The following is a 24,646-nucleotide window of genomic DNA, read 5'->3' on the forward strand; positions in this document are numbered from 1 at the left end:
CACACACACACACACACACACACGGTTTCTGTTATAAAGTTGTTTTTACTAAAAGATTTTCATGAATGTTATAAATTCCATTCTTGAACACATACTTTTATCAATTAACAAATTAGTATTGTAATTATTAAATTTGTTTATTTACTTATTTTGTGGGGCTGGGGGTGAATCCAGTGGCATTCTATCTCCTAGCTACACCCCAGCTCTTTTTATAATATTTTGTGTTGAAACAGGGTCTCACTACACTGCTAAGAGTCTGGCTAAGTTGCCGACGCTGGTCTTGAACCTGCGATCCTCCTGTCTCAGCCTCCCATGTGCTGGGATTCTAGGTGTGCCCACTACTCCCAGCTTTAACAATGCTTTAATTTGCTATCGGTCTCTGCCTTGCCAATGCAGACTGCTTACCCTTGGCTAGTATTCAAAATTTTTAGAGGCAACAAGGCCCTGGGATTATTCTCCATTTTTCATTCCACAGGAAGTTTAGTAGGTGGTGAAAATAGAATAAAATGTTCTGCCTTTTCTTTTAGGTTTGTGTTTTGTTTGTTGCCCCACCATCCAATGGCTGATTAGATAAGGCGCTCCAGACAGGCTTCCCTGTGAACACTAACCCCACCCACTCAGCTGGCAAACCCCTTTGCAACCAGCGGAAACCAGGACTTTACCATAAGGACTGCTGGCTTCCACATTGGAATCCGACACCTTCTTGTTGGAGTTCAGAAGTGGTACTGCTGGCCTTAAAATCAAAGTTAAAAAGGGGAAAAGATACATATATAAAACATGTTTTCACTCTAACCCCAAACCCACACAATCATCATAGGTAGTCATAAGAAAGCAAGAGGAGCTTTCTAAAGAAATCTTTACTCTCCTACTGGGATAACAAACGTGTTTCTCAGCTCCAAGACAATTACTTATTTATATATAGCACTGAGGATGGAACCCAGGGGTTCCACTTCTACTGAGCTACCTCCCCAGTCTATTTTCTTATTTTTTTATTTTGAGACAGGAGCTCACTAAATTGCTGAGGCTGGTCTCTGATCCTCCTGTCTCAGCTTCTCCAAACTAGGATTACAGGCCTGTGCCATTTCACCCTACGACCATTTGACCAAACATTTTTTCTACTGTTAAAATAAGTATCAGGGCTGGCTGGGCGTGGTGGCACAGGCTTGTAATCCCAGTATTTGGGAGGCTGAGACAGGAAGTATCACAGGTTCAAGGCCAGCCTCAGCTTATTAGTGAGGGCCTCTACAATTTAGAGAGACTCTGTTTCAAAATAAAGAATAAAAGATAAGGCTGAGGTGTATCTGGAGGTAGAATGTCCCTGGGTTTAATCCCCAGTACTGCAAAAAATGTAAATAAATAAATTAAGTATCAGGGTCAAAGGGCACACAAATATATCAGGATTCCTTTATGAGGCCACTTAGGATCCCCCAAACCCTCAATCCTCCTCCTGCACTACTACTGTTTCTCTCCACAACACAGCAATCATTTCCATACACTTAGATTTTGGATTTCAAGACCAATAAAGATAGTAAAAAAAAAAAAAAAAAAAACTGGGCATGGTGATGTACACCTGTAATCCTACTACAAATAACAGTCTAGAAAGGACATGATCCCAGACTAAAAGTTATTTCCTCTCATGAAAGGACAGCTGGCAATATTCCACTCAACACACACACACACACACACACACACACACACACACACACACACACCTCACACCCAAGGCCCTTGTTTTTCAAGGTTTGCCAAGAACCGCTGAATATGCCTTAGTGACCAGACCCTCCCTACAGACAAGTCCACGCGCGCCCACAAAGCAGCCGCCCCGTCCTACACAGACACCGACCTGGACATCTCCACCGGCTTCTGCTTCGCTTTAAAAAAAGAAAGAGAAAGACCAAAGTCAGTATAAGGTCCGTGCCAGGTAAGAATAGTTATTTCAATCACATGTAACTTTGCTGAAGATTGGATACCCATAAAAAGAGAGAGAGAAAAAAAAACCAAATATATTCCTGCTTGAAAAAAAAAATAGAAAGGAAAGGAAGACCGAAAGAGGTTTTCTATTGGTCTTATTCCAAGAGAAGTCACATCATTTCCTTAGATATATCACATGTGACTCTTTGAGCCAGAAACAGTTTTTGTTAGAGGCAAACATGGTAGAGAAACCAGATCAGCCAGATGTGTGTACACTGTCTTTGTGATTCAGCACAATTCTAAAGAGTAAAAGCTAAGACCTGTGCCGTGTGTGTGTGTGTGTGTGTGTGTGTGTGTGTGTGTGTGTATCTGTGTTGTAGGGGATTGAATCCAGGGGCATTCTACCTCCAAGCTATACCCCCATTTTATTTTTATTTGCAAACAGAGCTCACTAGGTCGTTGATATTGGCTTCCCTCTTCTATCTCAAGCCTCCCCAGTACTGGGGTTAGGCTTGCACCACCACGCCCAGCTAAGATACTTTTAATTCCAAGCACACTTGATACCAAGGCCCGTGCACCCTTGGGCAGGGCTTGTCTGGAAGCCTGTTCTTCCCAGGGGCTTGCAGTTTTCCTGCCTGGGGTGGGGGGACCAGGTTCTTTCTCATCGATGCCACCTGCCCCTTCCCATTCCCAGGCAGCAGCTCCCAAAGAACCCACCTTTACACCACAACATTCATTTTGCAGAATATATTGATGCTGTGTCCTTTTCCTCGCATCTTGGCTAGCTGACCTGACTCCCCAGGGCCAGGGCGGTGTGGGCTTCCCACCCATGCTTGGCTGACTCAGAGCACGGTGTGGAAAACACTGTACAACTGGCAGGTTAATTGGGAGGCATTTGGGGTGTGTGTGTGTGCATGTGTGTGTGTGTGTGTCTATACCACACTCTTATCAGTTCCAGAACCAGGTGTGGCCAAACCCCATGGAAACAGAAGGATTGCTTCTTACACCATATGAACTACAGCTTCACCCAACTTCCGCAAGCCGCCTTGCCCAGCTAGGAAGCAATTGCCTGCATTTTTGCCTCACAAAATTCAGGGTTGCAAAAGAGACCTTAACCCCCACAGCCATGCCGGACTCTGGTTATCAAGGCCACGCCCCAAGGAGAAGGGCCAGTTGTGTCTCCTTAGCTCCCTGGGCCCCACACCTACACAGCCACAGCCCTGGGCCCTGGCCGGGACAACCCATCAGACATGAAGGAAGGAACCGTGCTCACCCTTGGCTTTCCTCAGAAAATAGCATTTGGCAACAACTATCAAGGCGGCAATGATGACTCCGATGACGACCACTGCGATGAGTCCTTTCTTCCATGGGGCAAGAAAGACTGGAAATGGAGAAAGAAAACAGGAAACATAGAGGTTCTTCCTCTGCCAGCAAGAGACGACATCAGCAACAAATTCAGACTGACTTTTACAATCTTGTACCTGGCATCTGGCCTTAGCATTTACCTCTGAGGGACACTGTACTCGTGGTTGGTACAGAAATCATCGTTTCTGCTCTAAACCGAGGCTGGCTGTGGTCTTCAAGGCGGGAGAGCCCAAGGCTGCCCGGATAGGCTCCTCTCTGGGTTATCTTTTTTTTTTTTTTTTTTTTTTCGGGTCTGGGGATAGAACCCAGGGGCATTCGACCTCCGAGCTACACCCCCTGCCCTATTTTTTATTCTTTATTTTGAAACCGGGTCTCACTGAGCTACAGAGGGCCTCACTAAGTAGCTGAGGCTGTCCGCGAACCGCGATCCTCTGGTCTCAGCCTCCTGAATGCTGGGATTACAAGCATGTACCACCACGCCTGATTTAGGGGTATCTTAATCTGTTCAGCCCTCCTCTAGAAAACTACCCTTTACCCGTGTGGCCGGACCCCTCTGCCCATCTTTATTCTGCCTGACCCGATCGCCTTGGCCCCATGGGTGGATGTCTCTCTATTAAGAATTCAGAATTGGGCAGCCAGGTGTGGTGGCTCAGGCTTATAACCCCAGTAGTTATAAGGCTGAGACAGAAGGATCACAGGTTCAAAACCAGCCTCAGCAACTGAGACTCTATTTCAAAATAAAAAATTTTTAAAACAGGGTGTGGGTATAGCTTGGAGGTAGAATGCCCCTGGGCTCAATCCCCAATGATACACACACAAAAAAAAAAAAAAAAGGACCTGCATTAAATGCTTCCAGTTCATTATAATAATCAACTCATTTTAGCCAAGTTAATTTGAGTGTGTTTCTGACACTTGCAACCAAGAATCCTGAGCATTGGTCTCTAAACCCTCAGTCCCACAGGCTGACTCCAATCCATTCCATTCCTCCTCCTCCTCCTCCTCCTCCTTCTTCTTCTTTTTCTTTCTTTCTTTTTTTTTTTTTTTTTTTTTTTTTGGTAGTACTGGGGATGGAACCCAGGGGCCTTCCACCTCCAGGCTACACTCCCAGACCTATTTTATATTTTATTTGAAAACAGAGTCTCTTAAGCCAGCCTCAGCTGGCTTCAAACCTGCGCGATCCTCCTGTCTCAGCCTCCCAAGCGCGGGGATTACAAGCCTACCCCACCACGCCCGGCTCTTCTTCTTTTTCTCTACTACTGGGGATTGAACCCAGGGCATTCTACCTCTGAACTATTTTTTTTTTAAACAAAGCAAACTTAGAATTTTTTTGTGTGTGGTTCTGGAGATTGAACCCAGGGGCATTCTACCTCTGAGCTACACCCCCAGCCCTATTTTTAAATTCCTTATATTGAAACATGATCTCACTAAGTTATGGAAGGCCTAACTAAGTAGCCGAGTCTGGCTTTGAACCTATGAGCCTCCTGTCTCTGCCTCCCTAGTACTGGGATTACAAGCGTGTTCCAGCACACCCAGCTGAACTACTATTTTTTATTTTGAAACAGGGTCTCACTAAGTTACTAAGGGCCTTGCTAAATTGCTGAGACTGACTTCACAGCTAAGATCCTCCTGTCCCATTCTCCCTAGTGCTTGCTTGCAGGCAGTTGCCACCGTGCCCAGAACCACTCCCTCCTATGAGGGTATCTTTGTTGTCCTCCCCCTTGGAGCCCACGCTGCTCCCCTGTTGAGGCCCGACCTACCTCTGACCGTCAGAGTGTTGCTGTGGGTGCTCCTGGCCAGGCTGGCTCTGTTGGAGGCCGTGCAGTAGTACTGGCCCTCCTGCTCCTTGCTAGCCTGCGCCTGGCGCCAGAACGCCTGAGTCTCGTTCAGGGTGGTTTGGTGGAAGGGTCTGTCATCCTGTCCTCTGAAAAACTTGTATGTGATTGGACCAGTCCCTTCATTCACAGAACACCGAAGGACAATTTCTTCCCCAGATTCTACCTCCTCATTCAGCAGGATAGAAAGCTTGACCTCATCCACTGGAGCTGGAAAGCAGGAAAGAATTAGCACTGAGCAAAGAAGAGGGACAGGGAAGGAACAACCTCTGCTTGTGGCCAGCTCTTTGCCAGGCTGGCACTCGAACCTGGACTGTGCCCATGGACTCAGTGGCTCCTTTCAGCCCACCGTCCTCCCGGCCTCTCTCCTGATCAGCCCAGAAGGCAGTGGTTTACACCTCCTGTCCTCAGAAGAAACAGGAGACCCCAGTGGGGGCTTCTTTTACCCACCGCCTTGGGCATCGCTGACCACACAGCCCATCTCTAAGACTGCCTCGTGTGCACATGTGCTAGTGTGTATGTGAGTGACTTCTCTCCTTCTGTTTACAAAGGTGCGTAGCGCTTCCAGATCTGACAGGTACCTGTGGCCCTCTGCCTGCGCTAGCCGCGGTCCTTTTTCCTCCTGTCCCTCTGAGCTTTTGCATGCTTGCTTCCCACTCTCCTGCTCCCCTGAAATCTCACTTCCATTCCTTGGCTTTTGAAACAGTTCTCTTTCTCCCTCTCTCTCCTCTTTCCTCTCTCCTCTCTCCTCTCTCTCCTCTCTCTCCTCTCTCTTCTCTCCTCTTCTCTCCTCTTCTCTCTCTCTTCTCTCTCTCTTCTCTCCCTCTCTCCTCTTTCTCTCTCCCCTCTCTCTCCTCTCTCTCTCCTATCTCTCTCTCCTCTTTCTCTTTCTCCCTCTCTCTCCCCTCTCTCCTCTCTCTCTCTCTCCTCTCTCTCTCTGGCTCTGAAGGCACCTGGAGGATCACCTGGTCCTCTGACCATCACCTGGTCCTCTGACAGTGGTCCTGCAATACATCAATGGTGGATGCTCATAGTCTGTCCACCCAGTCCTTCCTGTTGAACTCGGCCTTCTCTAAGCTTCTGTGCTGCCTCACAGCCCTGCTTTCTCCAGTTCTCTCCCATTACCTCCTCCCTAGTCACTATTTATTTATTGGGGGCACTGAGGATTGAACCAAGGGACATTCTACCTCCAAGCTATACTCACAGCCCTTTTGCTTTCTGTTTTGAAATAAGATCTTGCTGCGGCTGGCCTCACACCTGCAAGTCTCCCGTCTCGGGCTCACAAGTACTAGGATTATAAGTGTACCTCCCCACACCCAGCTCTACCCTGAGTATTAATTAGAATAATTTACTACAATACTTCACACAGGGTCAGACATGTGGTCAGAGCTCAGTAAATGCCAGACACTGATAAGAACCCAAATTAAACCCACAGCTTCATGGGCTTCAGCGTTCGCCTCTCAGCGTGTTCTGAGGTCTCACACCTCCGCTTCTTCTCAGAGAGGCAGCATCAGGTTAATCTTCCCAAGAGCCCCTTCTTATCACATCCTTCTCCCTTCTTCTGGCTCCTCACTGCATGGCTACTAACCACATCACCCACAGTTAATAAGCTGCATCTTAGTGGTAACGTGTAGTCATTAAAAGGGGACAAACGGCAGAGAGGAGGAGACCTACTTAAGGTTCTTAAAACTGGATGCAGAAAATCTAAGGTGCCATCGATGGCACATCTACAGTGTTCTGCCCGGCATAAAGTAGAGGCTTAAGAAAAAGTCTCCATGCCTGAGACAGGGGCATGCTTCTCCTGCATGTGAGAATCCAGGCAGATGTTAGCAATCCCCATAAGACTCTGGCTCGCAGCCAAAGGACACGCGCCACCAGCATCCACAACAGAAAAAAGAAACGGAAAAGAAAAGAGCTCATACCAAAACTGTCCCTGTAATTCCCAGGGGCAGCTCCCCGCACTCACAACTTCAGGATTCCTAGTCAGGATGCTTTCCCTTCTACACTGTTTTAGCAGTTCCCTTGGAAGGTCTGACAAGAGATCACGCTGGCCACATCCACAGTCCCCGACTACATTCCAGCCCCCTATTCCAGCTTTGGTGCATGCCTTGTTTATAAACCTTGTTTATAAACTTTGCACAAATTCTACCCATTTCTCTTAGTGTTCCCACAATCCCATAGCAACCACAAATATTCCAAAATGTTACCTAGAGCCCCAATCCCACGTCTAGGTTTCTTCCCTTAACATGGCCACTTACCTACCACCTTGACCCTCAGAACCTCGCTGGCCACTTCAGGGTTGGAATGGCAATTGTCTGCCAAGCACTGATATTCCACATCTTTGGTCGGTGTATCTTGGAATATTACAGGATCATTTGAGAGCTTTGTAGATATATCCAAAACGTTAGTTGCTTTTAAAAGGCGAAAAGTGATAGGGGAACTTCCATTCACTGACTGGCAACTGATTCTGATGGTCTTTCCTTTTATGATCTCAGACTTGGCATCGTGAGAAATCCTGGGCTTGGAGAGCTTTTCTAGGATGACAGAGGGAGAAGTGATCAAATGGCTTCGAAGCAACGAATCCAGCCCAGAGGTGGCTCCTGCAAACTCTGGGCTTTGCGTTCTCCTTCACTAGCAAAATTTCAAATGCCCGCCTGTGTTATCCGCCTTTAAGGGACTTCAACGAGACAAGACTACCTCCCAGTGTTGGGTAGTAAGGGGGAAGAAAAGAAAAAGACTTAGGAAAAATAAAATAAAGAATGCTACCAACAGGGTGTGGTGGTGCACGCCTGTAATCCAGTACACGGGAGACTGAGACAGGAGGGTCAGATTCGAAGCCATGAATTATCAGCAGATAGCAAGAACTATCAGATAGCAGATAGCAGACAGCAAGAACTTCATCAACTAGTGAGACCTTAGTACCCCTGGGTTCAATCCCTAGTGTCACACAGAAAGAAAAGAAGGAAGGAAGGAAGGAAGGTCGGTCAAAGAAATCATCACATCTCCATAAATTCATATGTGTATGTATACAAATATTTATAATATATATAAAAATATATATGTATATAAATATATATGTATATGTATATACATATGTATATACATATGTATATATATTTATATAAATATATACATATTGGGGGTCCTAGGGGTAGAACTTAGGGGCATCTACCTCTAAGCTACACCTCCAGCCCTTTTTATTTTTCATTTTGAAACAAGGTCTCCCTGAGGATATTGCTAAATTGCTGAGGCTAGCCTCAAACCTGTGATCTTCCTGTCTCAGCATCCCAGGTTTGGGGATTACAGGTGTGTGTTGCCACACTCAGCTCAGAATCTGTGTTTTAACCTGATGATGGGTGCAAATTCAAGTTAGAGAAGCTCAGCTCTACATTCTGCCCATTGGAAGTCCTACCCCTTATAGTTTACCCAGGATATGGATAAATCATAAAACTTGTATTTTCGTGTGTGTGTGTGTGTGTGTGTGTGTGTGTGTGTGTGTGTGTGTGTAGAGAAAGAGAGAGGGGGGGGAGAGAGAGAAAGAAGGGGAGTGGAGGGGAGAGGAGAAGAGAGGAGGAAGGGAAAAGAAAAGGAGAAGGAAAAGGAGGAGGAGAAGGAGAAGAGGGACTCTACCATCCAACCCAAGCAGGTGGCAGCTGGCTTGGGCTCCCTTCCCTTGCTCCATCCCAGATGTGCTCTGAGGCCGTGAGGACCCACTCACCACACACGGTGACCTGGACCGGATTGCTTTTCTTGGCCACTTTGCCGATGCGTGCGGTGCAGGTGTACATCCCGCTATCCCACTTCGAGGTGATCTTGGTGAACGCCCCATTGTACGCCACAATCATGTCTTCCTTCTGGATGGTGAAGTTGGCTAGATGCCCTTCTGGGATGTGGCACCACAAGTCCAGCTTTTCCCCTTGGTCCAGACGGATGGAGGAAGATTCCAGCTTTGGCTTGGCAAATAGTTCTGAAACACAGCAAGTGGGAAGGAGACCAGATGTATCTAGGCACCATCCAGAGCTCCTGCCTGGAAGAGACCCATGGCCCAGCTACTTTGTGCAGAACCAACTCCTACCTTCCTGCAAAGTCTTTCTTTGCTTGCCATATACCTGACGAGCACACCCTTAGAGCGCTAGAACTCATTCTGTGCCTGGGTCCCAGAGGATGGGCTCTCTTGGCTGCCTCATCCAATTTACTTCACAGACATGGATAAAAAGTTTTGCAGCTTGTAATGCAGCGATTCCTCATTCCTTGGTTTATCGCACATTCCATGCCAGGTGTATTTATTGAGGCGATCTCTATAGCAGGCGCCTTGCTAGGCATGGGGGACGCATGAGTGAGGAGCAGCCCCCAACTACCTGACTTCAAGGTGCTGACAGCTAGTGGGAGAGTGACACATGGAATTTGCTGCAGAGCCCATAGAAGGGATACCAAACTTCACCCTGGGGAATCAGGAGCCGTCCCTGGGAGGAAGTTATCCAAGGAAAGCGTTCTAGGCTTAGTCCACTGCGTCTGTAACAAACTGCCCTAGACTGATCTGTTTGTATCTATAAGGTCCTCAGAAGTAAAGCTTTCTCATTCTCAACCATATCACAAGGCCCGTGTCTGGGATCTAGATAGTGTTTGGCACAAAGCAAAGATAAATGGAATACGATCATAGAAAATGAGGGAACATTCCCGAGTGCTTGATCTGCGCGGGGCATTCACAGCACAGTGTCTCCCTTAATGGTCCTAACAGCCCTACAAGGTGAGCGCCCTCATCACCTCCAACCAAGAGCCCAGGCAAGGTCACCAACTCGCCCAAGGTCACAGCGGCCTGAGTGGCAGGGCTGGGACTGGGCTGAGCCCTGCACTGCGCTCCATGGAGGCCTGCCTCCTCGCTGTGCAGTGACTTCTCCCAGGAGAGGGAGGAGGAGCCAGGGCTGAAGCCCAGGCTGAGCACGCTCATCCAGAAGACGGTAGAAGGCGCATCTGCTCCTATGGCCACCCGGGATCGCAGCCCAGGAGCTTCTCCAGCCTCTCTCGTCTGCCCCTCCTGACCCAACCTACCTGTGACGTTGACCACGATGCTGCTGACCTTGGAGAGGCGGCTGGACTCCACCTTGCACGTATAGTTGCCGCTATGCTCCGCCAGGGCCATTACTGTGTAGACGGCCTCATTGCTGTGCCGGCTGGCCACGATCTCCTTGTCCTTCTGGATGATGAGCTCTGGGAACTCCTGGGCCAGGTGTGTCACCTGGATGGTGCACCTGATGTGCAGATCGTCTCCTTCCGTGATCAGGCCAGAGGGTGTGACATGGAACTTGGGAACAGAGAAGGATTCTGCATGACAGGAAGACAAGCCGGTTGGCCGGGGCTCATACCTGGGCATCCCCACTCTTCCACCCCTAAGGTTCAACCCCCAGTAACCCCTCCCCTCAAACAGCCCCCACAACAGGTAGAAACAGGAGTCTGGCCCTGTCCATGATGGCTATTCTCATACCATTTCAGAAACCTTGACATTTCAAGTATGAGTCATCTATAGCTTTCAAAAGCAGTTGTGTAGACTGTATTGCTTCATGGCAATAAAGTATTTAAATAATCATATGCCCCCAAAATGTGGTTTCTAGTCTATTCTATTTAATTTTGGGGGGGGGGATCTGGGGATGGAACCCAGGGGCATTGTGCCTCCGAGCTACACCTCCTGCCCTGTTTTTTATTCTTTATTTTTGAAACAGGGTCTCACTAAGTTGTGGAAGGCCTCACTAAGTAGCTGAGGCTGTCCGCAAACCGCGATTCTCCAGTCTCAGCCTCCCAAATGCTGGGATTACAAACATGTGCCACCATGCCCGGCTCTATTTAATTTTTTTAAATGCTGGGCATGATTTACCAAATTTTTATGATTTGTATTTTGTTTTTGTTTTTTGGTTTTTGGGTTTTGGTTTTGTTTGTTTGTTTGTTTGTTTGTTTGTTTTTTGGTGGTACTGGGGATGGAACCCAGGGGCCTTCTACCTCCAGGCTACATTCCCAGACCTATTTTATATTTTATTTGGAAACAGGGTCTCACTAAGTTGCTGAGAGCCTCACTAAGTAGCTGAGGCTGGCTTCAAACCTGTGCGATCCTCCCATCTCAGCCTCCCAAGCGCAGGGATTACAAGCGTGCACCACCACACTTGGCTTATGACTCATATTTTGAAAAACACTTTCCTAATAAAATATGCCTCAGATACCAGGGTGTGTTATCTGCAGGAAAGTAAGGCTAAGTCCTCAGCATTAATTCCCACATGTATATACACACATATGCACATGCACACACACACATAGAATAAACAATAGCATGTATAAAGATCCTAACACTAGAGAGTAAAATGCTAAAAGTAAAATTAAAATGATATAATATTCATCCGTTTTTTTTACTATAGCCACTTAAATTCAGAATAAAAATGTCATTTAAAAAATAGCCTAGCAGGGTGTGGTGGCGCAAGCTTGTAATCCCCACGATTGGGGGGCGGAGACAGGAGGATCGCGCAGGTTCATGCAGGTTCGAAACCAGCCTGGAGAGCTGGCTTAGGAGACCCTGTTTCCAAATAAAAAATATAAAAAATAGGTCTGGGAGTTTAGCCTGGAGGTAGAAGGGCTTCCAGGAACCCCAGTACCACAAAAAAAAAAAAAAAACAGCCTAGCAGGGTGTGGTGGCACATACTTATAATACCAGCATTTGGTAGGCTGAGAAAGGAAGATCATGGTTCACGGACAGCTTCAGCTACGTAGTGAGGCCTTTGCAACTCAGTGAGACCCTGTTTCAAAACAGAGAATGAAAACAAGGGCTGGGGTTTAGCTTGGAAGTAGAATACCCCCTGGGTTCTATCCCCAGTACCACAAAAAAAAAAAAAAAAAAAAGAAAGAAAGAAAAAGAAAAAAAATATCCTGCTTTATAAAGGAAAAAAATTGTGTGTGGTTACTAGGGATTGAAACCAGGGGCATTATATCTCCAAAGTATACTCCCAGAAATTTTACTTTTATTTTGAAACAGAGTCTCACTAGGTTGATGGGAGAGTCTCCCTACATCACTGAGGCTGTCCTTGAACCTGTGATCCTCCTGTCTCACTCAGCCTCCCAAGTACCGGGATTACAGGCTTGCACCATCACACCTGGCTTCCTTCTCTTCTTTTTATTTGTTTTTCAGTGATAGGTATCAAGCCCAGGGCCTCTTGCCTGCTAGAAAAGTGCTCTGCCACTGGGCGACACCCTCAGTCCATTCATACTTTTTAGTCTTTAGTGAGGTTCACTGTGTTCCTGATGCTTATTAGTCTATTGCATTTTTCCCACAAACTGCCTGTTTATATTTATATATATATTGAACCAACCTCCAAGTTACACCCCCAGTTCGATATTATTTTATATTTGGAAACAGGGTCTCACCAAGTTGCCAAGGCTGGCTTTGAGCCTATGAGTCTATCTCAGCCTCCCAAGGATTTTAGGTGGATGGGATTACAGTATTGTAACATTTTTAAACAAGTTATAAAATAATGCATTTGATGAATCTCCAGTTTTTTTTTTAAACCAATCACCCTGTTGGCTGTGTGTACATGTGCCTGAGTTTAATCATAAATATATGTAGGAAAGGTGTAAGCAATCATATGAGAGCATTGCTCTGAGTAGCGGCAGAATAAATGGCTGTTACTTTCCTCTTTATATCTCAAAATTTTGTTTTAAAAATTCAACTGAAAGCATTTATTTTATAATTGGAGAACACACACACACACACACACACACACACACACACACACACGGGCAGGTAAGAGGGAGGTCCAAGAGAAGGAGTCATTTGTGACCCACTCTGGGCTCCTCTTGAGGTCACAGTGGTGCTGCCTGGGCGCCGGCCCTTCCCTCCTCTGGCAGCTCTGTTAGCCCCGGGTCCTGAGCGCTCCTGGCTCCTGGCCTAGAGCCCTATCTGTCCTGGACACCCCAGGCCTCTCTGCCTCCTCCTTCTCCTCCACGATCATTCTCAGGCCGCCGCATGCATCTCCCATTTGGTCAACGTGAGTCCACGAGGGAGGCAGAGGTGAGGACCTGGCCCCCTCTTCCTCCGTGTCCCCCTAGATCCAAACTCCCACCTCTCCCTGCCATGGCTTAAAGCGGAGGCTTCCAACCTACAGCTTCCTCATTGGAGACCTCGACCTAGTGGGTCATGGCCAGTATTTTAAAAAATTGAAATAGAATTCTTCTCTGTTTCTACCTTGAAAATACCAAAACTCCACCATACAGATAAGGGTAAGTATTGTTTTGGAAACTCCTGTTTGAAAAATATACATGGGTTATATAGCTAAACATATTATATAAGTAATATATATATATATATATATATATATATATATATATATATATATATATCATATTACTTAAACCGTGCCCCCAAGTGAATAAGAACAGGCTTTACATCCTGAGAACAGCAGTCCGGGCCAGGAAGCCCAGCCCCTTTCCTAATTCTAGGTTCTTTCTCCCTCCCCAACCAGATACCGCCAAGAATAAGGAGCAGGACTCTGACCTCGCACGGTGAGCAGATCGCTCCTGGTGGACTCCGAGATCTCCATGTGGGTCCCAGAAACAATCCTAGCTTGGCAGCGGAAAACTAGAACGTGGTCCTGCTCCTCGATCGGGAAGCTGAGTGTCACAAAGTTGTCATCCCGAGAAGTCTTCTCTTTTTTTTGCTTGACAATTTTTGTGTCTAGTTCAAGTTTCTCAATTGTGAAGTGTATTGGGCCCCTCTCCTCCTCCACAGCACAAGTGACGGCCACAACTCCGCCTTCTATGGCCTCCTTCTTGTCCAGCGTCACCCGGGGACTGGGCACTCCTTTGGAGAACGAGAAAGGCCAGTGAGGGTCAGTGTGATCTGGTCACAGGAGCCTCCGGGGCTATGGTCCACCCATCTGAGGGTTCTCCCTGCACCCCAAACACCCAGTGCCACCTCTCAGGAAATAACCAAGGAGGCAAGTACTGTGCCCTGAACTCTGAAAAATATGAAATATGTTCAGGCAGGAGGATCACAGGTTCAAGGACAGCCTCAGCAAGTAGTGAGATTCTCTTCAGTCTAATGCAACCCTGTTTCAAAATAAAGGTAAGATGGGGCTATGGGTGTAGCCCAGAGGTAGAATGCCCCTGGGTTAAGTCTCCAGTACCTAAATAAATAAATATAATATATATATCCAGGCATGGTAGCACATGCTTGTAATCCCTGTACTTTGAGGGGCTGAGACAGGAGGATTTCAAGTTTAAGGATAGCCTCAGCAAGTAGTGAGACTCCTATCAACCTAGTGAGGCCTCCTTTCAAAATAAAAATAAAGTAGGTCTGGGGTATAGCTCAGAGGTAGAATGCCCCTTAGTTCAGTACCACAACAAATAAATAAATAAATAAATAAATAAATAAATAAATAAATAAATTCAAGATATAGTTGGATGAACTGAGTGTGGTGGCACAGGCTTATAATCCCAGTACTTTGGAGGCTGAGACAGGAGAATCCCAGGTTCGAGACCAGTCTCAGCTGCTTAGTGAGGCCCTCCACAACCTAATGAGACTCTGTTTCAAAATAAAGGAAAAAAATATAGGGTGAGGGTATACCTCGGTCAAATGTCTCTGGATAAAATATAGGGTGGGAGTATAGCTCAGTTGAATGTCCCTGGGTTCAATCCCTAGTTGGGCAAAAAAAAAAAAAAAAAAGATATGGTTGGTGCTTTTAATGGTTTATAATCCCCTTGGGATTATGGTATAATCAGATTCCCAACTGAAACAATTTTTTAAAAAACAGCCAGTGTTTATTAATATTACTGTGATTATTATAATTTTCTTTTATTTACACACTAGGGATTGAACCCAGGAACAATTCTACTACTGTGCTACACTCCAGCCCTATTTTTTTTTTTTTTTTTGAGGGTTTGGGGATGGAACCCAGGGGCATTCAACCTCCAAGCTACACCCCTGCCCTATTTTTTATTCTTTATTTTGAAACCAGGTATCACTGAGTTGCAGAGGCCCTCACTAAGTAGCTGAGGCTGGCCATGAGCCTGCGATCTTCCGGTCCAGCCTCCCGAATGCTGGGATTACAAGTGTGCGCCACCACGCCCAGCTACCCAGCCCTATTTTATTTTTATTTTTAAACAGGTTGATGAGAGTCTCACTACTTGTCAAGGCTTCTTCAAACCTGCAGTCTTCCTGTCTCAGCCTTCCAAGTGCTGGGATTCCAATCATATGCCACCAGCCCCAGCTATTATTATTTATTAGATACCAACCACAGGTTAGAGTTGACTGAAATCTAATCCATAAACATTTACTGAGTGCCTACCATGAACCAAATTCTTTTAGTATATAAAAATTGGCCAAATACTATCTTATCTCTCTTCTCATAATTTAACAGGTCAGAAGAACAGAGAGAGCTGGGCATGGTGGCACATGCATGTAATTCTAATACTTGGGGGGCAGAAACAGGAGGGTTGTAGGTTTGAGGCCAGCCACAATGACTTAGCGAGGTTCTCTGCAATTTATTTTGAGACCTTGTTTTAAAATAAAGGAAAAAAGCCGGGCATGGTGGCGCACGCTTGTAATCCCCGCGCTTGGGAGGCAGAGACAGGAGGATCGCGCAGGTTCGAAGCCAGCCGCGCGCGCTGGCTTAGGAGACCCTGTTTCAAAATAAAAATGTTAAAATAGGTCTGGGAGTGTAGCCCGGAGGTAGAAGGGCTTCCAGGAACCCCAGTACCACCAAAAAAATAAAAATAAAAAATAAAATAAAATAAAATAAAATAAAGGAAAAAAATAAGTCAACTGCAGTGGCATATACTTGTAATCCCAGTACATGGGAGGCTGAGAATGAAGGTTCGCAAGTTCAAAGCCAGCCTCAGCAACTTAACAAAACTCTCAGCAGCCTAGTGAGACCCTGTTTCCAGATAAGAAATAAAATCAGGCTGGAAAGTAGCTTGGAGGTAGAATGCCTCTGGGTTCAATCTCCAGTACCAAAACAATAAATAAAATGAAATAAAATGGGTCTGGGGGTATTGCTCAGAGGTAGAATGCCCTTGGGTTAAATCCCCAGTACTAAATATATATATATATATATATATATATATATATATATATATATATATATATATATATATATTGAGCAGATAGATGTGTGAGAAATACAGTCACATGTTCCTAAACAACAGAAAAAACATTCTATTAAGCGTAGCTAAGTGATTTTACCAAGCAAACAGAGTGTGTTACCCAAACCAAAAGGACTATGACAGCACTTGGTGATACACTCCTTTTTAATTTTTTTTTCTTGGTACTGGGGATGTAACTCAGGCCCTTGCACAAGAACTCCATCACTGAACTGCACCCTAAGCCCTTTTATTTTGAGACAGGGTCACAGTAAGTTGGCAAGGCTGGCTTCAAACCTGGTGATCCTCCTGCCTCAGCCTCCCAAGTACTAGAATAACACGCCCGGCTAGCCCCATAACCGTACTTCACATAAACCCACTGATGGAAAGAGCATGAGAGCTCTAAGCCTGGGGTGGGTAATTTTTCTTGGGAAATCCCTGAGCCCTGAAGAAAAAAGCATAGTTTGTGAGATAAGAAATAGAAAGGTTTGCCGGGCGCGGTGGCGCACGCTTGTAATCCCCGCGCTCGGGAGGCTGAGACAGGAGGATCGCGCGGGTTCGAAGCCAGCCTCAGCTACTTAGTGAGGCTCTCAGCAACTTAGTGAGACCCTGTTTCCAAATAAAATATAAAAAAGGTCTGGGAGTATGGCCCGGAGGTAGAAAGCCCCTGGGTTCCACCCCCAGTACCACCAAAAAAAGAAAAAAAAAAGAAATAGAAAGGTTTTCCTGGAGAGGGAAGAGTGCTTGCAAACACAAGGAATTTAGAAATAGCCTATCTGGGCACATGGGTGCACACCTGTAATACCACTACTTTGGAGGCTGAGAAAGGAGGATTGCAGGTTCAAGAGCTGCCTCAACCCAGTGAGACCCTGTTTTTAAAAAAAAATTTAAAAAGGGCTGAGCATGTAGCTCAGAGGTAGAATGCCCCAGTGTTCAACCCCCAGTACAGAGGAGGAGGAGGAGGAGGAGGGAAGAGGAGGAGGAGGAGGAAGGAGGAGGAGGAAGAAGGAGGAGGAGGAGGAAGAGGAGGAGGAGGAAGAAGGAGGAGGAGAAGGAGGAGGAGGAGGAGGAGGAGGAGGAGGAGGAGGAGGAGGAAGGAGGAGGAGAAGGAGGAGGAGGAGGAGGAGGAGGAAGGAGGAGGAGGAGGAAGGAGGAAGAGAGAGGAGAAGAGAGGAGAGGAAGGGTGAGCCTAGCAAGTCCGGCATGGGGGCACAAACCTATGATCCTAGTATTTGGGAGGCTAAGGCAGGAGTATTACAGGCTTAAGACCAGCCTCAGAAACTTGGCAAGACCCTAAACAACTTAACAAGACTCTGTTTCAAAATAAAAAATAAAAAAGAGCTGGAGTGTACCCCAAAGGTAGAATGCCCCTGGATTTAATCCCCAACAAAACAAAAATAATAAAAATAAGGAGGCTGGAGGTGTAGCTCAGTGGTAGCGTGCTTGCCTGGCATGCACAAGGCCCTGGTTCCTTCCCCCGTGACACACACATAAAGAAAAGCAACACCCTGGCCTATTGGGCACCCGGGCCATGCCTACATTCGCAGGTTTGCAGGAAAATACCAGGCAGATGAGCGAGGGGGCGCCGGGGGGCTGGGACCCGGAGTCGCGGCGCATCGTTACTCTTCTTGAGCTGCATGTGTGGCGCCGCTAGCCTCCATCAAATGCAGCGACTCACCTTTCACGGCCACCACGTACTCCTTGGTGGTCTTCTTTTTGTTGTTCAGAATCACAGTGCATTTGTATGTCCCCGAATCATAGACCCGCGCCTGGGGAATAAAAGTACTTTCCGTGTCCCTCGTGGAGGAGACGTTGTGGATCAACGCATCGTCCTTGTAGAACAGCACCGTGCGCTGGGGCTTGATGTGCGAGGTGGTGCTGATGTCCACGACGCACCTCAGGGTCAGGTTCTGCCCGTTGGGCACCGTCCAGTCTGGCTGGCTCTCCATCCGGATGTGATTGATGGTAAAAGCTAAAGGCAAATGGAAGAGTGCACACAAACCCGTCATCTTAGAGAGGACGCTGGCCTGGGGGCCGTCACGACTCACATGTGGTGTTATCACGTCCTGCGCAGTGCAGCGTCCCTGATGCCTACAGGGATCAAGCCGGTACTACCATGGGTAGAGGGTCAAATAGGAGGCAGAGGATAGCAAGCTGCTCCTCTTCTCACCAGGACATAGGGCAGTGTGTGGCCAAGACAGGCGGAGGCAGCCTGTGAACCGCCACCTCACAGCCCTGGGAAGACACGACTCAGCAGAGCCGGGCGTGGTGGTGCACACCTGTTATCCCAGTGCTTGGGAGGCTGAGACAAGAGGATTGCAGTTTAAAGGGCAGCCTCGGCAAGTTAGCAAGACCCTGATTCAAAATGCACGCTTGTAATCCCCGTGCTTGGGAGGCGGAGACAGGAGGATCACGCAGGTTCGAAGCCAGCTACGCTGGCTTAAGAGACCCTGTTTCCAAAAATAAAAAAGTATGAAATAGGTCTGGTAGTGTAGCCCGGAGGTAGAAGGGCTTCCAGGAACCCTAGTACCACCAAAAAAAAAAAAAAAAAATTAAAAAGAAAAAGAATTCAAAGGGCTGGGGGTTCAGCTCAGAGGAAGAGCACCTTTGGGTTCAATTCCCAGTTACAAAAAAAAAAAAAAAAAAAAGACTCTGGCAGACAAACATTGAAGACTTGACTCATCATTTACTGTGGGACCTTGAGGAGTTCTACTCCCTAAGTTCAGTTCCTTTATTTATAAGATGGTAATACCTCATTGATTTGTTATGACAGGTTTACAAGATAGAGGCCAGTACTGTGTCTGGTACACAGTAAGTACTTAATAAGTGGTAAAGTATATGCTTAGTATATACAAGGTCCTGGGTTGATCACCAGCACCAAAATAAAAGGAAAAAAAATAAGAGTATTGATAAATGGGAAAAACCAGGCTTAAAAAATGTTCAAAGAGATGCTATGTAAAGGTAATAAGACCCCAGGCTGCAGCCAGCCGCTGTTTTCTGTCTAATGGGCTCAGACATGTCAGCACATAGCAAGGACTTAAGGCATATGTGAGGCGGCCCCTTGCGCTCCCCACCCCTGCCCCAGACACTCAGAAGCAAAGAGCCACCCAGGCCAAGCACCCAGCGCACACACAATGCTCAGCCACCTGCCCATCCTGCGCCAGGAGCCAGGCTCTGCCAAGACAGCCACGAGCATCACGTCCGGCCGAGGTCCTCCAGCACGGCACTGACCTATATCCAGCCACCGTGGGCTACCAAGAGAATTCCGGCAACTAGCGGTCCCATCGGGAGACCAAGTTCCAGTGGTGGCTGATGGGAAGAAGGATTGCCTAGAACCACATATTGCTCTGGCTCTTTTAATAAGTATTCCTATCAGTTGGTTGGTGGCAGGCCACTGCTCTGAAAACTTACCAAGATAGAAAATTGGCCAGGACTTATTGTCTATGCTTCAGAGAAGACCAAGGAAGGTCTAGGTTTTATTTTTTAGTTTTGTTTTTGTTTTTAACTTATGGTACTGAGGATTGAACCCAGAAGCATTCTACCTCTGCCTCCAGCCCATTTATCTTTTTATTCTTAAATTTTGCAAATGAGTCTTGCTAAATTGCTGAGGGCCTCACTAAGTTGCTAAGGCTGGCTGTGAACCTGTGATTCTCCTATCTCAGCCTCCCAAGTGCTGGGATTACAGTCATGTGCTACCACGCCCAGCAGAGAAAACAAATTTCTATTGTTTAAATGACCTAGTCTGTGGGTTTTTTTTTTTTAAGACAGGGTCTCACTGAATTGCCCAGGCTGGCTATCAATCTGATATCCTCCCTGCTGAGACCTTAGGGTTGCAGGAATGCACCCCTTCTTCTGAGAATCTGACGTGTGCATGAGATGAAACAAATATGACAGGCATTCATTCTTAGAATTCTCTGCTTTGGGCCGGGCGTGGTGGCGCAGGCTTGTAATCCCCGTGCTTGGGAGGCAGAGACAGGAGGATCCCGCAGGTTCAAAGCCAGCCGCGAGGTAAAAGGGCTTCCAGGAACCCCAGTACCACCAAAAAAAAAAAAAAAAAGAATTCTCTGCTTTGTCTTTTTCTGCAACTTCTTTTCTGGGTGAGCTCTCAATACAGAAATCTTCTTTGGACCATACTCGTTTCTTCTCAGTCACTGTTTCCCACCCAGGCACTTTTCCTCCTCGTTCCTCTTCAACACCTCCTCCTTCATTTTAAACCAGGCTGTTGTTTTTTTTATTGGTGCATTGCAATCATACATCACATTGGAGTACAAGACTTGAGAGGATATACAAGCACACATCATCCAATTAGCCCTCATCCAGCCCCCATCCCATTCCCTCCCCCTCCCTCCATCCCATGCTTGTTTGGTGATTAACTTTGATGTATTTGTTTATGTACCTCCTGAGTTTTAAAGAGGCTCCATCGTCCCCTATCCCATACCCTCCTCCTTCATTTTAAGCCAGGCTGTTTAGTCAAGCTGTTTTACCAAGAGAAAATAGAGACCAGACGTTAAGTGTAGAACCAGGCATGGTAGCACACACCTGTAATCCTAGTACTTGGGAGGCTGAGACAAGAGGATCACAGGTTCAAGGCCAGTCTCAGGAATTTAGTGAGGTCTTCAGCAAATCAATGAGACCCTGTTTCAAAAAAAAAAAGAATAAAATAGGACTGGGGTATAGCATGGAGGCAGAATGCCCCTGGGTTCCATCTTCAGTCCCACACACATAGAAAAAATTCAATTAAAAACCGAAGTTAAGAGTATGGAGGCAGATGACCTTGGCCAAAAACCTCTGTTGCTACTAACAAGCAGTGTGACCTTTGGCAAGTTACTAAATGTCTGAGACTCAGTTTTCTTATCCATACAATAGGCATAAAAACAGTAAGTGAAAATAAGAGCCTGTGGTTAAGTACTTGAAGTACATTTCCTGGCACCTGTGAGGTGTTTGAGAAATGTTAGCTGGATTCTACCAACCACAGAAATAAAATAAAAGCAACTCGCCGGGCGTGGTGGCGCACACTTGTAATCCCTGCGCTTGGGAGGCAGAGAGAGGAGGATCACGCAGGTTTGAAGCCAGCCTTGCTAGCTTAAGAGACCCTGTTTCCAAATAAAAATATATAAAAATAGGTCTGGGAGTAAAGCCCGGAGGTAGAAGGGTTTCTAGGAACCCTAGTACCACAAAAAAAAAAAAAAAAAAAAATTCTGTCTTATAATGCACCAATAAAAGTATATATATTTTAAAAATAAAAAGTAAATAAAAGCAACTCTTGGGAGCCTTTTTTTTTTTTTTTGTACTGAGGATTGCACCCAGAGGTATTCTTACTCCAAGCTACACCACGAGCCCAATTTATTTGGAAATAAGGTGTCTCACTAGATTGCTGAGAGCCTCGCTATGTTTCTGCGGCTATCATCAAACCTGTAATCCTCCTGTCTCAGCCTCCCAAGTCCTGGGATTACAGGCATGCCACGCCACGCCTGGCTGGATGCTTCTATCAATACTACAAAAATCATCCTCTTTGTAAGTAACTTCTGAAGCACAGCCCGGGGTCCCTGGGAGGTGCACAGGCGAACGTTAGGGTGTCTGTGAAGCTCCTCAAATGATAGGTAAGAGTTCATTTCTTTGGAGGGAAGGCAGCAGGTTTCCTCACAGAACCCCAAAAGGTCCAGAACTGCTGTGATACAGGATGGGCTGGAGGCAGCCTAAGGAGGCGGGATCTTTTCAACCAGCAGAGACCATGGTTGATGGAAAAGGATCCAAAGTTACAGAATCTTTATCATAGCCCAGACAAGGCACGCAGGACCACAATGGCAAGTAGCTTTTTTTCCTTTTCTTTTTTGCAGTACTGGGGATGGAGCCCATGGGCATTCTACTTCTGAGCTACACCCCTAGCCCTATTTTTTTTTTAAACAGGGTCTCACTAAGTTGCAGAGGGCCTCACTAAGTAGCTGAGACTGGCCATGAACCTGCGATCCTCCTGTCTCAGCCTCCCGAGTGCTGAGATTACAAGCGTGCGCCACCACGCCAGGCGGCAAATGGCTATTTACTAAGATGACTGGACCTACATCCTCCATCTACCTCAAGGCCACCAGGCAGCGGCGGCCGATGCTCCCTGGAAAGATGGGCGTCATAACTTAGCCGACCACCTGGCCCTCATCCTGGAAAAGACAGAGAGAAGGGACAGGAGAAGGAGGGGCACCAGCCATCGTCAGGAGAATTACAGAGCTCCAGGAAGCACGACTTCCCCAAGTGAGCTGTCCCCAGAGAGAAAGGTGGCCCGTGTTCCCATCCGCATCTCAAACCTCTCCAAGTGCAGCTCAGGTCTCCATCCACGAGTCATTTATCACACACGCCAGGCTTCCAGGGTGAGGAGAATCACTCCTGCTGTCCAGGACAATGCAGAGTGGTGGGGGCCCAGTGAGCCAGAGTTCAGTGATATCAGTGACCCCCAGGCTGGACCGCCTGCCTGGGAGAGGCCAAGGACTGCCTGAGGAAGTGACCCAGGTCCGAGCCTCCCAGGCCAAGGACAGATGGTGGTGCTCTGGAAGAACAGCGTGTACCAGGCACCAGGGCATGAAAAACAGGTACACTCTGGGCACAGCCCGTTACAGGAAGCAGAGCGTGGGGTGGGCGGGCAGGTCAGCCATGCCAGGATAGGAAGCCTGGCCTGCCACGTGGACATGGACGGGCAGCATGCTAATCTAAGTGTCCTCCGGGAGGGGCGCGACAGTCGCGATTAGAGCCTTAGAAAGATCCAGAACAAGACGCAGAGACTGGTGTACATCCTGGGGCAGTTCAAGAGGGCGCTGATGAGACCGGGCCTGGGCAGGAGGGTGGGACGGAGCAAAGGGCAGACAGGGGACTTGAGGGGACTCTAAGGATTTTTTGGAAGGTATGTTGGCAATATTCTAGATCTAGACAATCATGATGACTGCTAACACTGTGAATGCACGAAATGTCACTAATAATACGTTTTATGTTATTTGTATTTTATCACAAGCTTTAAAAGACTTGCTTAAACTGGGTGTGGTGGCACATGCCTGTAATCCCAGGATGTCAGAAGCTGAGACAGGAGGATCCCAGGCCAGCCTCAGCAACTTAGCAAGGCCCTTAGCAGAATTTAGTGAGCCCCGGTTTCAAAATCAAAAATGAAAAGGGCTGGGGGGGGCCGGGCGTGATGGCGCACGCTTGTAATCCCTGCGCTTGGGAGGCAGAGACAGGAGGATCGCGCAGGTTTGAAGCCAGCTGCGCTGGCTTAAGAGACCCTGTTTCCAAAAATAAAATAGGTCTGGTAGTGTAGCCCAGAGGTAGAAGGGCTTCCAGGAACCCCAGTACCACCCCCCCCCAAAAAGGGCTGGGGGGTGTAACTCAAAGGTAGAACAACCCCTGGTTCAATCCCCAGTACGAAAGAAAGAAAGAAAGAAAGAAAGAAAGAAAGAAAGAAAGAAAGAAAGAGAGAGAGAGAGAGAGAGAGAGAGAGAAAGAAAGAAAGAAAGAAAGAAAGAAAGGAAGGAAGGAAAGAAGAGAGAAAGGGAGAAAGAAAGAAAAAAAGAAAGGGTTGTATATGGACGTTGAAGAGTGAAAGTTTCCTGGATTCTCTTCCTAGGAGGAGGTTATGGTGCCACCAATTAAAATAGGCAATGCCAGAGGCCCAGCGTGGTGGCGCACGCTTGTAATCCCCACACTTGGGAGGCGGAGACAGGAGGATCATGCAGGTTCAAAGCCAGCCGTGCTGGCTTAAGAGACCCTGTTTCCAAAAATAAAAAAGTATAAAATAGGTTTGGGAATGTAGCTCGGAGGTAGAAGGGCTTCTAAGAACCCCAGTACCACCAAAATAAATAAATTAATTAATTAATTAATAAAAAATAAAATAAAATAGACAATGCCAGAAAAGAAAAGGAAGGAAGACAAAGGCCCGGTGCTGCGGCTGGGGAGGAAAAGGAAGGCCGGGGGACAGCAGGGGTGGTCCCAGGTTACACCTGCGGCTTGGGGAGAGGCCAGGCTGGATGTGGTGGGGACAGGCAGAGGAGAGGGTTGGGATCTAGGGAGGACAAAACCAAGGAGCCTGCAGAGAACACAGTGGCGGGTTCAGAGCCTGGAAAGATCAAGGTCTCCCCTGGGAGAGAAGGAAGAGGACTGTTAGAGGGAACAGGTCTACAAGGTCAAAGAAGGAGGCTCCAGAGCCTGAGCCATCACTGAAGGCAGCAAAGCGTCCTGTCAGGGAAGGGCCAGAAGTGTCCCTTGCATCCGACAGGAGTGGGCTTCTGTGGCCCCATAGAGAGGAGACGCCAGACAGGCCCGTGGGGCTGAGGCTGCTGTGATGCAGGGAGGGACTGGGCGGCGAGGAGGCAGAGACGGGACTCTCAGATTCTAAGCTAGCCGCCAAGCTGAGCAGGAAGGGAAGAGGATTCATAAAGGGAATCGTCTCCTGA

General features: G+C 47.2%; 1 protein-coding gene across 1 annotated transcript in view; it reads right to left on the reverse strand.

Moving 5' to 3' along the window:
• PECAM1 (platelet and endothelial cell adhesion molecule 1) overlaps nucleotides 1–24,646 on the reverse strand; it is a gene marked incomplete at both ends in the record, with an annotated part of 138,919 nt that overhangs the window by 89,606 nt on the left and 24,667 nt on the right. Inside the window, 9 exons of the mRNA XM_080714107.1 lie at nucleotides 663–733; nucleotides 1,844–1,871; nucleotides 3,185–3,292; nucleotides 5,034–5,318; nucleotides 7,367–7,642; nucleotides 8,827–9,075; nucleotides 10,158–10,430; nucleotides 13,636–13,941; nucleotides 17,899–18,192. Coding sequence (XP_080570233.1) covers nucleotides 663–733; nucleotides 1,844–1,871; nucleotides 3,185–3,292; nucleotides 5,034–5,318; nucleotides 7,367–7,642; nucleotides 8,827–9,075; nucleotides 10,158–10,430; nucleotides 13,636–13,941; nucleotides 17,899–18,192 — 1,890 coding nt within the window. The remainder of the gene's footprint in view (nucleotides 1–662; nucleotides 734–1,843; nucleotides 1,872–3,184; nucleotides 3,293–5,033; nucleotides 5,319–7,366; nucleotides 7,643–8,826; nucleotides 9,076–10,157; nucleotides 10,431–13,635; nucleotides 13,942–17,898; nucleotides 18,193–24,646) is intronic.

Source organism: Muscardinus avellanarius (assembly GCF_963383645.1).
Source record: "Muscardinus avellanarius genome assembly, chromosome: 16".
NCBI classification, from domain to species: domain Eukaryota; kingdom Metazoa; phylum Chordata; class Mammalia; order Rodentia; family Gliridae; genus Muscardinus; species Muscardinus avellanarius.